Here is a 13,033-nt window from a genome sequence, read left to right as displayed (position 1 = left end):
GTTTCAAGTTTTTTATTATTCGGTCGCCGTACTAAATTCATTTATTTATTTACTTATTTAAAAAACAGGACCATTGTGCTGTGACCAGAGTGTTGGACGTCCCCGCGTACGTCATCGTAGAGAGCTTGAACCGTTTGTCACATTACTTCGGGCTAGTCCCCGGACCCTCCCGCCTTGCGGAACCTTCAAATCAGAGAATTCCTTTCACCAAGGGGGGGGGGAGGAGGGAGGGAACTGTTAGTTCAAGGAACCCCCTGCCATCCGGCTCCTTCACCGGTCGAACTCTATCTTCATTGGAACGAGAAGGACACGAACGTAATGGACAACACTATCTCACCTTCCATACTGTGATGGGTGTCGTCTACCACTCCATTGCAAAACACATAATCCGGAGATAGTGATTCTCCAATCTTGTGAAGGTAAGAATGAAAACCTCCATGCCCACTTAAGAACTGGATAAGGAAATAGTCTCACCATGCTTCTGATTCAGCCACGCACCTAAGTTGCCAATGAACCGCGCAGTCCATCTGCCTCTACTTTCATTTTTCCAAGAGAGTTGCCACTCATCTAGGGTGCGTTGCCTTTCTTCACGAGCAACAACCTCTATTGCGCTTGTATATTGCCAAGAACATCAGCCCATACCTCTGCACCGTAGAACAGGACAAACTACTTTGAACTCATCAAGAGACGTTGCCTGCTAGACGTGGGAAACCGCAATATTTGCCGAAGCTCCAACTGCAGCCTTGTTCGGTGTTGCTTTGATTTGCTCAAAAAAGCGCGTTGGTTTTGTCTCGATTATCGACTCGCTGAACGATATGACAAGCCTGCTTTGCGCCTGTTCGACAGTGCGTCAGCAATAAGCGCCACGACATCATTTGCATAACCGACCAGGCACGACTCTTCTGGCATATCGAGTTTAAGTAGACTATCATAGGTAGCGTACCAGAGGTCCCGCCCTAGGATGGATACCTGCGCTACCCTCCGACATGACCTCCATCCTCCTCTGACCCTCTAGCGTTTCATACAGCAAGGAGCGGTTTCTCAGATAGTCGCTCAATATCCGTAAGAAATAGTTCGGCACGTGCAAAGTATTGTTTAGTGTGCCTAGAATCTCTTTACATCTTACGGAATTAATGGCGTTTGTGACGTCAAGCGTTACGAGAACGTTGTGACATCAAGCGTTGCGACGTCAAGCGTTGCGAGGACATTGTGACGTCAAGCGTTCGAGTTCACCTGCTATGTGCCTCCGCCGCTCGTCGAGCGGGATCCACGACTTGCATGACAGCATCAACTGTGGACCTCCCTGCTCTAAAACCGAACTGCGGTGGGGATAAGTCTCCGGCAGCGCGTATCGCTTCAATGAATGTACTTCTGATGAGCTTTTCGAGCGCTTCTCCAGCAGTGCCAAGCATACAAAATAGGTGGTATTAAGACAGGAACTCAGAGTCGCCTTTCCCTTTGCTGATCAGCGCAAGCCTCGCCACCTTCCAACGAGATAGGAAAATGCCCTGTGTCAGGCAGGCGTTGAATGCGGCGAACAGTAGGTCTGGCCGATATTGGAATACCAGTTTGTATACCTCTGCTGGAATACCATCGAGTCCTGGCGCCTTCCTGCTTTTCATAGAGAGGACCGCCTGTTCCAACTCTTTTATAGAGAAAAGTGGACAGTCTTCTGCGCTGCTGAAAAGTCGAAAACGCATCATTCCGTACAGAGTGCGCAGGGAATACTGCAATGCAGTCCATCTGCTCGGCCCTAAGTGAACAACGTTTCCGCAGAGCCCCGATTTTTCGGGTTACCAGCTTGTAACCGAGTCCTCACGGGTCTCCATTCACCTCGTCGACCAGATCTTGCCAGCAGCGGGTTTTGCTCCTGTTAATTGCGCTGCGGAATCGTCTTTCGACTGATCTGTATTCTATCATTATGGTACAAGCTTCCTCCCGGTCGTTTAGACATTGTGTTGAAGCGGAGGAGTCTGTGACGCTCCTTCTGGAGCTTTGTAATTTCCACCGCCCACCAATACATAGAAGATTTGCCGCGTCTCGATGCCCTCCTGGGCATGGAAGCTCCGAAGGCCGTCGTTATCAGGTTCATAATTGGATTTATGGCAGTGTTTCGACAAACCTCCCGGTGTTCAATTTCGCAACGTTCCATGCACAGAAAGAGCGCCGGGATGGCGCACACCGAGAGCTTGTGTCCACCACTTCCAAGGCAACGTATTGATGGTCGCTTGCCGAGAAGTCTTCCAGAACTCGCCACCTGTCCATCAGAGACACCAGTGAATCCGACGCGAAGGTTACGTCTGGAATGCTTCCCTTACCGCCTGGGCGCCGGAACGTTGGGGTGGATCCGGTGTTTAAAACTACCAGTCCTGTTCTCGCCGCCATTTCGAAAATTCGTTTCCCTCTGGAGTCTAAGTGAGGCATGCCCCATTCAAGTGCCCTGGCATTAAAATCATCCCCGACCAGAGTCCACCCAACCGTGTCCAAGAAAGCGTTCTTCAAAGCTTCAAGCTTGCGTCAAAAGGCGCATCGTCTCATTCTGCGTAAGATAAACACTGACAGACGTAAACGTAATCCCTAAACAACGAATCCAGAAAAAGCCGTCCCCTTGACCTTGGGCAAGGATTCTAAGGAGAGTGCCATCCCGAACCCAGATGGTAGCGATACTTGATATGTCAAGGTGCCATGAAACTGGGTCCTTGTTTCGGTACTGCTCACTGATGAGCACTAAATTAGCTTTGGCCTCCGCAGCGAAATGTGCTAGCAACTCGTGAGCGGTTGTACTCCGGTGCATATTAATTTGCAGGATACAAATCATGTTGACTGCGTCCTACCAATCCGGTTACCTCCGGACATTTGGGTTGGATGATCTCTTCCAGCTCGTTCTTTTCTGTGAGGCAATCAAGGTCTTGGATTTCCGGAGCACACGTTGGTTCGAGGCTAGAATCCAAAGCTTTCTTTCGCAGAAGCCCTTTGACTGCTTCACAGAACGTAATTTTATTTCTTGTTCTCGGGCCTGGTTCGACTAGGACTCCACCATCCTTCGTGAAATGGAGGACACTTGGAGAGGAGGAGAGTAGCTGAGTGAAGTCTTCTTCAGATGTCCTCATTTCGTTTTTTCGCCAGTTCGCTCTACAATGTGCTGCCTGCGATCCGTTAGGCGCTCGCGGGGTTCTCATTGAGAGTCGCGGTCGTTTCTGCTTCCCACGGACTTTCTCTTACTCCCCATATCCGCCTATAATATGAAATTCTGTGCAGGAGCTCCTCTAGCTCCATCAGGTCATTTTTCACTCCTCTTTCTGCAACTGTAGCACTGCGTGGTACTGTCTGGGTCCTGCTGTCTCGTCGGATATTTCAGTCTTTGATGCGTCCTTCGCTGGGCGCTGGGGCGAGCGATGCATTTTCGTGCTGCGTATAAACGCAACCACTTTCCATTCCCACTATCTCCTCGTTCATTTTGTTTGTGGTAGCCATTTAAGTTTGTTACCAGCGCATTGTCGTAATAGTCAGGAACGGGTGTACCCTCGAGGACAAAGCCCCTACACCAGTTACCTGAGGCCTGACCTACGTTTAGCTGATCCCGGAACTCACGGACGGATCAGGGCAACACGGTCTACTAATACCGTACTACGTAATACGTAATACGTTGGCAGAGTTAGGCTCACATCACCCCATCGACAAGGAGTTGTCGACGGCTCCGGGGACTTCCAAAGTGTCCCAGCGTGTGTCGGTTATTAGAAGTTTTCTCTTCACCGAGAAACTTTCTCGAGGCTACTATCTCGGATGCAGGTATTATGCCAGCTAGGGGGTCAGAACTACTCGCTCGGGCACCGCGGGGACGCCACTCCCCGTATCGTAAGCGACCCGTTAAGGATCGTTGACGACCCCTGAAGAAAGAAACAGGACAATAAACCGAAAACTGTCAACTATATTTTAAGGGGTCGAAAATCACAATCGCTAACAGCTACGACAACGAAATCCGCGCACAGTTGTTGCCAGCCAACAGAGCTTATTTCAGCTTACAAACACTCACCACCATGAGTTCAAAGCTTTTATTGCACAAAGCAATAATCTTGCCAGTCTTCATGTATTCATCAGAGACTTGGGTTCTTAGCAAGAAAAATTGCGAAACCTTGACCGTGTTCGAAAGAAGAATCCTCGAAGTATGGATTTCGTAGCCTAAATAACGACGACGCTTTACCTCAGCTTAGGCTCAAACTATTGGCGGTTTCAATTGGATATAATTCGCACCTTTGGCGTGTTTTTTCCAAATATGTAAAGGAACGTTTTTCATCTGATGCCACTCACAGGGCACAGGTGAGGCAGCGTCTGACGAGTTGCCTCTGCCCTGGACAAAGCCGTTTGTCCATATATTTTTTGACGACGTCCTATTGTGGATAAAAGCCGGCGTTGGTGCGGATAATTCAGCCCGGAAAGCTTATAAGGGCAATATCTATGGTAGAAAAAAGGCGTGGTAGGCCCTGCCTGAGATGGAGCGATGGCGTAAGTCAGGACACCAGACAGCTTTTGGGAACATCGAATTGGTGGACATTGGCGCAAAACCGGGATGTTTGGAGATCCTTATTAAGGCAGGCCCAGACCGCATACTGGTTGTTACGCCGTTAATAATTATGGTGATTCGAATCTATTGACAGCAGCCTACCTAAAGCTCTAAATAGACTTCAGCATTGTGAGAATAAAACCCAATTTGGAAACAATAATCTAATATTCCAACAATATGAACTCCTATAAATACAAATTACGAATCTATTCTAAATTTTTCATCCCTTCTACAATGCTCACAATTTGGTCAGCAGCAGTGCAGAGGTGTCCATACGCCTGAACGTATAAGGACTCTTGGAAAGCTTCTTGCTTTTTCTTCCGAATCAAATCCGCTTTGACGACACATACCAACTTAGCACCAGTTTCATTATCGTCGCTCCACTCTTCACTACTTACAGGAATATGATTGTGCAACTTGTCAGCTTTCACAAGGACCTCATCAAACTTCAAATCGTAATCAGTTGCGAGAATAGTATCTGCCAACTTATCAGCCGATCCCTCAATGCTGTCTGCTAGTCCAAGCAGTACGTTCTTAACTAGTAAGAATTTTTGCTCTTTGTAATCTGGACGGAAGACTGATGGATTCATCCTCATATCTTTTATCAACTTATTGAATTTAACATACAGTTCTTTTCTTTTGATATCGTCAGGAATATCCAAAATCATGCTTTTCAATTCTTTTATGTCGAAACGCCACGTTTTGCAAGTTTTGGTGTAATCTTCCTGTATCAGTTCTGTATACATGTCCTTCAGCTGTTCAACGATATCCTCATTGTAATGCAAATTCGGGTTGATTAATGTGAAGAGTTCACTTTCAGAAAAGTTTAAGTGATAAGGACTCTCCGGAGGAGGGTCTTTTGTTACACGTGTGGCCACATCATAAAGGATTTCCTTTGTAATTTGCGCGGCTGCCCGTTCCGCTAGCGCATGTTCAATTTCATAGAACTTAGTAACATCCAGTTCGTCCTGTTGGCAGTGTCCGAATAGGGATACCGTCATTATCGATTTGCCCGCAAGAAATTTTGGTACCTAAACGAAAGGAGCTTTGAAAACATGCATAAGTCCACAAGAAGTATCCTTACAAACCAGTTTCATTTCCCAACATTCTTCATAAATGCCAAACTCCCGGCAACAGAAAACAAATTCCACCGTCACCACAGTTCCTGGTTGAATTCTCAGCATGTTCTTATTGAAGTAAAACGCTGGGTAGATATGCGCATTGTGTGCCAGGATTCTGACCCGTCTAGGTTTTACTCGACTCCACCCGATGTCGACAGCCTTCCAACCTCTATTGCGAATTGTCAGTGTTTGTATTTCCTGTTGACAAGGCTGCGCTTCAAATATTCGCCAGAAATTCACATTTCCTTGGGTTTTTTTCTCTGCATCGAACTCCCTGCCGTTGATCGATAACACGTACTCTAATGAAGGCTCTTTGTCACGGTACCAAGCGTCTGTAACTAGAAATTCCACCTTTCTGACCGCTTCTCCTTCTTCGGTCAACACTTGTATTTTTGGTCCTGTAGGTACGATCTTAGTGCCAACAATTTGCAGGTTTTCCATATCCGGGTAGTGATCGATAACGCGGCCCAAATTATCTTTTGTGGCCACCAACTCATCTCCTAGATATTCCGAGCGGAGCCAACTCTTCCTTGTGGGTTCGCATTCGTCGATACCTTGCTCCTGTAGAGCAACTTTAGGCATCTCTGTGAGTGTAATGTTAGGCTTGGCCTGTTGTTCAGTTAAGGGAAGTTTTGAATAGATATCCGGGCCGCAGGGGACCTCCTTGAGCTTGACCGGCTCTCTTGAAATCAAACGAGTTGGGCTCAATCTTTCAGCCACATCCATTAATCTTTTACACTGTTGAATTTTCCGATATTCTTCGGTTTTATTGAGTAAGAGTTCGCAAGGCTGCTTCCCTGTTGCTGCGGCAAGTTTTTCACTAATCCTTGCATGCTCTTTCAAATAGTTCTGCCAATAATTTATGCGCTTTCCAATATCCCTCGGGCTGCCGGTGGACGGGGTTGACTCCGGCTTGTTAGAAGAGCATTCTGTGGATGATCCTTGATATTCGCCCCCTTGATCGAAAAGAACTTCATCAATAACACGTTGCACCACATCTTTCCCCAGATCCTGTGTTACAGAGCTATACGAAGGGGTGAATTGGTTGATGATAGAAAGATCGTCGAGTTCATCGGATTTATTATCATCTGACTGGGAAAAAGCTAATGAACAAGATTGTCTCCTATTTTCTGCTGTCATGTTAGTGTATTATTAAAATTATATTAATGAAAGTTAGGATTACTGAAATTGATGACAAGCTGAACTAAGATTCATTGAATATAAATTATAGGAGGCAAAGCCATGTGATTAGGGTTGCAAAATCGTATTCTCGTTGAAAGTTTATTATATATTATATTAGCGTTAATTTATGGTAATAAGCAAACGAATCCCTTTCGATGTTAAACAATCAGCGTACAAGAACCCTTACATTCATCAAATTTTCCATTTTTGATGTGGTTTGGTAGCCAGCATTTGAAATGATTTATTATCCCCATCTCATTATGAGTTTGGCTAAGGTTACATAATTCGGGAGGGGCTCACAGGATCTCCCTGCGGTGGCCGTTGGAAACACTCTTTGGATATTCCAGGAGTGTGCAGGTCCAGGCTGGGAGCAGGTTAATCCAATCGACGAGGATCTGTTTGCCTTTAGTGGCAAGCGGTTTTTGCGAGAGATGAATCGAAGCAATAGCCCGCGGACCGTTCTCTCAACACTGGAAAAAATGTTAATAGGACCGCAAGCAGTGAATAGCTTACGCAAACGGATGCAGTTTTTCACCTGATTACTCGTGGGACCAAGTCATGGGCTCAAACTTTATAAAAAACGGAAGTCCACAGCATTGTAGAATGGACCAAGAACTCCGCTATGCTATTAACATTGTATGCTGGTCCCAAGCCGAGGTAAAGGAGGAGGGTTTGAGGCAACGTACTCGGTACTGTCCTCAGTAAAACAAAAATAAAATGCTGAGATCAGGGAAAGAGATAAATAGAGTATAGTTGGAGTTATTCCACTATGCTAAATGCTACCTGATCTCTCTTGGTGACAGGTCTCGCGACAGGCCGACTAAGAAAATGCATACAATGTCATTACAAACAAGATGATCGGATTGAGTCACAAGCCTCGGAGAAATGTTAGGGCGTCCACCTCAGTCGACGCAGCAGGGCGGGCCCCGGTCCTGTCGAGAAATGGGAAAGGGTTCTTAACGCATAGACGGCGTCAGGACGTAAGCAAGTTAGTCTGGACAAAACAAATATGTGTCTGTACATTAAATGTTGGTACCCTAACTGGAAAGACCGGCGATCTCGCCCACACACTCAATATAGTGTTGGCATTGCCATCTCAGAGGGTTTCCGTGATGCCATAAAGAAGTGGAACGATTGACCGGCTGACCAAGCTCACCATTGTATCGGCTGATCGCACTATTAATTTCTTCACCGCGTACGCACCACAGACAGGTCGATCTTATGCCGAGAAAGATGCCTTCTGGCAACTTCTCGATGAAAAAACTTATCATATGCCTGCTGAAGACTATATCATCATTGTCGGCGACTTTAATGGTCATGTGGGTGAAAAGGCAGAGGTAATAGGTGCCATGGAGGGAGGGGATTCGGAGCGCTCAATGAGGGTGGCGAGCATATAACCATTTTGCGGACACCCATGACCTTGTACTTATGAATACATGGTTCATGAAACGATTGTCTCATCTTCCTACATTTTATAGTGGAAACAGTAAAACACAAATCGATTATATTCTCATAAGACGCCAACATTTTACCACTGTCACTGATTGCAAAGCCGTTCCCTATGAGAGCACCGCACCTCAACATCGGCCGTTGGCTGCCGTCCTGCACGGGGCACTGGCCCATAGGAGACCATGCCGCTAGGCTCGGCATACCCTACAACTCGCATTGCCGAAGCTGCGGAGAAGGAAGGGAAACCCTCATGCACTTTCTCTGCGATTGCCCAGCTCTGGCTCGAGTCAGGCTGCGGACACTGGGTAAACCATTCTTTGGGGACCTCAGTGAGATTTCTAACTGCAGGGTCGGAGAGCTGCTTTCCTTCGTGAATGCTACGGGCTGGCTCTGAAGATCCGAGCCAGCTGGACTCTGCTTCCCTGTTCCTATAACAACAGTCACGGTCTTAGGAGTTTGTGGCATCAAAACGGCGCACCACAGCGCTAATTGGGCTCCTCGGAGCGGCCACTGATACCTACCTACCTACCTTGTTGCGTTAATGACAAGAAAGGTACTTTGCTTGCCAACCGTCGAGCCGCAATGGATAGATGACGAGAATACTTCGAAGAATTTGCTCATCCTCCACTTCCACAATCTCTGCCGACATTTGGAGTAGTTCCACGTGTCAGCAGTCGAGGAGGCAATAAAACGAATGAAATCGGGGAAAGCCACAGGACCTGACGGCATCGCGTCTGAGCTCTGGAAAGCGAAGAACTGGGAGCCAAAACTGTGGCTCAGTGAATTCTTTAATCGGGTTATTGAGGAAGGAATAACAGCATCTGACTGGCAAGAAAGTACCACTGTTCCAATATGGAAGAAGAAAGGTAGTCCAGCAGAATGTTCAAATTACCGTCCGATCCGATTACTTTCCCATACTATGAAGATTTTTGAACGCATTCTTGACAACCGTATTCGTGAAATCGTTGAAATAACCGTGAATCAAGCCGGATTTGTCAAAAACTGCGGAACTACTGACGCAATACACGCTGCGCGGTTACTCATGGAGAAACACCGTGAGAAGCATCGCCCTCTTTACATTGCCTTTCTGGATCTTGAGAAAGCATTTGACCGTGTGCCACACGAACTCATCTGGTATGCTTTACAGCAACACTTAGTGCATGAAGAACTCGTGTACTGGGTACAACTGCTCTACCACAATCCGAAAAGTAAAGTTCAAAATATGACGGGTGTATCAAAACCGCTTCGTGTCTCTGTTGGTGCTCATCAAGGAAGCGCCCTCTCACCACTCCTTTTTATTCTTGTTTTGGACCCCGTCGCACGGGATATCTAGCGTCCAGCGCCCTACACACTGCTTTATTCCGGTCGTCTAATAGCAAAAATGATCTCGAGCAACTTGTCCAAAAATGGAATGATCGCCTCGTACAACACAGTCTCAAATTGAATTTGAATAAAACTGAGTTTTTGAAGACCGAACCCCATGAAACAGCGACAATCACTGTCAGCGGTAGTGACCTGCCCAGAACTGAACGATTTAAATATCTGGGGTCAATACTATCAGCGAATGGGGAACTGCATTATGAAACTGCTTCACGCATTAATGCAACCTGGATGAAGTGGCGTTCCACAACTGGTGTTCTTTGGGATCGACATATTAACGAACGTTTCAAATCTAAAATTTACTGCAATGTCGTCCGTCCTGTCGCCCTCTATGTTTCTGAATGTTGGCCAAATATAAAAGATAATGAACGGCGTCTTGCGGTAATGGAGACGAAGATGTTGCGTTGGACTAATGGCGTGACTCGTTTTGATCACATCCGAACTGAGAATATCCGCGATCGTTATGGGGTCTTCGATGGTATGGTTACGTAATTCATGCTAACGAGAATTCACTTACCAAAATTGGTCTGAACATCGAAAACGTTGGTAAACGACCAAGAGGCAGGCCGAAACAATGGTGACTTGATACGCTGGATGGGGATTTAAAAGCCTCGAGATTGCATCCAGATCAGGCATTCAATAGAGCCAAGTGGCGAAATCGATCACGACGATCCGACCCCGCTTGTGAACGGAAAGAAGAAAAAGAAGAAAATGTGTTGTCTTTGTGAGGCCCTCTCATAAAAATTTTCTGATTCGTTGTATAAATTCTGCAAACCGTTATTATATCTAATTGGCATTCATCTTTCTCATAAATTTTTCGTTCGAAGAGCTGGAAGGGAGGTGACCTTAAACATGCCATGAAGCTACAAAAGGAGCATCGGACTGGATTGAATACACAATGGTGGGCCTGGCAAAGGAAAAATTATTAACAATATGGCTATTTTCTCGTGGGACGTGCGCTCCCTGTGCAAAGTAGGAGCCACTCAGTGGCTAGCCGACAACCGGTCCCTGAATGCCATGTCATGCCACTACAGATGAGACTGCAGAATCGCAGAAGGCTGCTTTCTAAAGGGGCAGTGAAAGGAATCCTCCGAGCCTGCCTCAGGTACAACACGAAAACATACTTGAAGTCTTCAAAAGGTAGGTGAAAAGAGAGCCCGTATTTAAGTGACACGGCCACACAATTGTCAATGAATGATATCAAGGGAAGTTGCATTGCGTCCTGAAAGGACAATTGTGAAACTTTGATGTTTATAGTGTGCATATTAACGATAATATGTCAACCCTCTAACCAATAGAAATTTTTGGATGTCTCCTGCTTCTAATTGTTTTGGCATTGTCCTAGAATTTGTATGGAGATTCCATCGCTCTCCCCACAAAATCTGCAGATAGTGTCCGCAGATCCCTCAAGCTTCCAGGGGTGGTAATTTAACCTATTGTGGGTCGTGCGTATTCCCACTATAAACCTAGGGTTCTTCTTGGTGAAGTTTAAAAATCATGCAAGCGCTTTAGTCCAAGTAACTTCACCCAGTATAGCTCCATCAACCGCCCCTCTTCCTTTCTTATTATAATTACCATGGATCCCTTTTTGACCACTTTGAAGGGTTCTGGACCATAAGACAGCATTTCTGCTTCTTTCCTGGCCAGCTCATTCTCTGCGTAATTGTCCGAGTTAAGCGCATTCAATTTATTAAGGAATTCCCATGGCCAGTGTCTGCCTATGTGCGGATTTTGTTGTAGAAGTGCCGCATTTTTCTTGATTTAGCATTGTTAATAACCCTGCGACATCTGTTTGTAAGGGGACACTCTTTAGAGCAGTCAGTGCTCCCAAGAATGAAACCTCGCCTCTCCAATTTGTGAGTGTTCTTATTGCCTTCCCACATCCGAAAACCAACTGGGAAGGGGTTTTCAGCCAACTGTCTATATAGATAAAAAGAAGGACGAGGACGGCTACGGTTTCGTACCAGGACAGAGGCAACTCATCAGATGCTGCCTCAGCTCTGCCCTGGCAGCATGACAGAAGCGGAACGCAGGTGTTGTACACTCCCTTTTATAATTAGTAAAACACAATAAGGGTACGAATTATATTTAGCGTAAATCCGCCTATAGTTCAAATCAAAGCTTGGCCGGAGTGTTACAGCAAAAGACCCCGAGGATGTGGAAGTCAAGAATGGTATAGCCGGGCGGACCTTGACGAAAAATAAGGAACCATAGAAAGAAGAACCCTGTGAAGGTGGTAGTCGGTGGGCAGACGGTCGTCTCGAAGCCGACTGTCATGAGCTTCAGGAAGCACCTAGAATATGCATGTCAAAAGAGAACTAGTGCCATAACGGCACTTGCAAAAATCTTGCTGAATGTTGACGCGCCGGAACACTGTCGGAAATTACCGGAGTGGTGCAATTCATCTGCTCTACCCTTCACCTATGTGGACACGAGCGCTTGAAACTCTCAGAAACGGAACCAGTTAAATTCGGTTTACTGGCTGATGGCTTTGAAGGTTGGCACCGCTTTCAGAAATACATCAAATGGGACAAAACTGATAGTGACGGACAGGATTTCGCGAAAGAAATGAGTGTTCTGGATCATGCGAGACAAATAGAAGGCCATACAGAACACAGATGGAACAGTCTTCGAAAGGTCACTTGACACACAGGTTCATTCCCAACATTATGGTATGGCTTGAGTGGAAACACGGGGAGACTAACGATCACTTTACTTAGCTTTTCACGGAACATGATAATTGCTACAGGCAGTATGTGTATTGCTTTGGACTATTTGATTTCTAGCGAAATTACCATCTTTTAATTCGCGGTGGCCCTTGGGTTTTTTTTTAACTAGGATTTAATAAGCAGAGCAGCAATCAAAGGTCGATGTTGGTCGAGGTAAGTGTTTGAAGGTAATTAGCACCGCTAGTGGTCAATTGCAAACATAATTTTGATGATTCCAATACAATGTAATAATACTGTGTTAGAGCCAGAGGGAACTTTCGTTGGAGAGAAATATAACGGTTTGTATAAGTAGTTCAATGCACATTAAAAAGAGACCTTCGTATTATATATGCGCGGACCCAGAGGATTATCGATACCATCCGGCTGTTGTTCGGTGATGCGATAATTATCCTCTTGCTCTTTTGCTTGTTAGACACGAGGAATTTTGAATAACTTGCCAACAACAAATAGCATAATTTCGAAGTAGTTGAAAAACAGTGATATTACCCCTTATTTCGTATTACGACGGCATGACTAAACGCCAAACTTTGGATTTTATAATCCGGACTTTTGTTTCGATTATAGGAACCAGAAAGATTCTGGTTTTACGCCGAAGTCCACCAATTCCATGT

The 13,033-nt window shown here is 45.8% G+C and overlaps 1 protein-coding gene across 1 annotated transcript; it reads right to left on the bottom strand.

Moving 5' to 3' along the window:
- Positions 1–4,767: 4,767 nt before the first annotated feature.
- LOC119656999 (MYCBP-associated protein-like) lies at positions 4,768–6,875 on the bottom strand. The gene is made up of 2 exons (XM_038063739.1): positions 5,650–6,875; positions 4,768–5,592 (listed from the first exon to the last, which is right to left on the bottom strand). The coding sequence occupies exons 1-2, from the start codon at positions 6,820–6,822 to the stop codon at positions 4,768–4,770; spliced, it is 1,998 nt and encodes a 665-aa protein (XP_037919667.1). The 5' UTR covers positions 6,823–6,875.
- Positions 6,876–13,033: the final 6,158 nt, after the last annotated feature.

The sequence above is a fragment of the Hermetia illucens genome, chromosome 5 (genome assembly GCF_905115235.1).
Source record: "Hermetia illucens chromosome 5, iHerIll2.2.curated.20191125, whole genome shotgun sequence".
In the NCBI taxonomy this organism is placed as follows: Eukaryota; Metazoa; Arthropoda; class Insecta; order Diptera; family Stratiomyidae; genus Hermetia; species Hermetia illucens.
The sequence above is the reverse complement of the archived record's forward strand: the minus strand, read 5'-3'. Positions and strand labels throughout refer to the sequence as shown.

Bases quoted from the DNA above. Each gene is read 5' to 3' on its own strand.
- LOC119656999 (XM_038063739.1), bottom strand. From the start codon at position 6,822: ATGACAGCAGAAAATAGGAGACAATCTTGTTCATTAGCTTTTTCCCAG. The intron at 5,593-5,649 runs GTTTGTAAGGAT...CCTTTCGTTTAG, and splicing joins AATGTTGGGAAATGAAACTG to GTACCAAAATTTCTTGCGGG.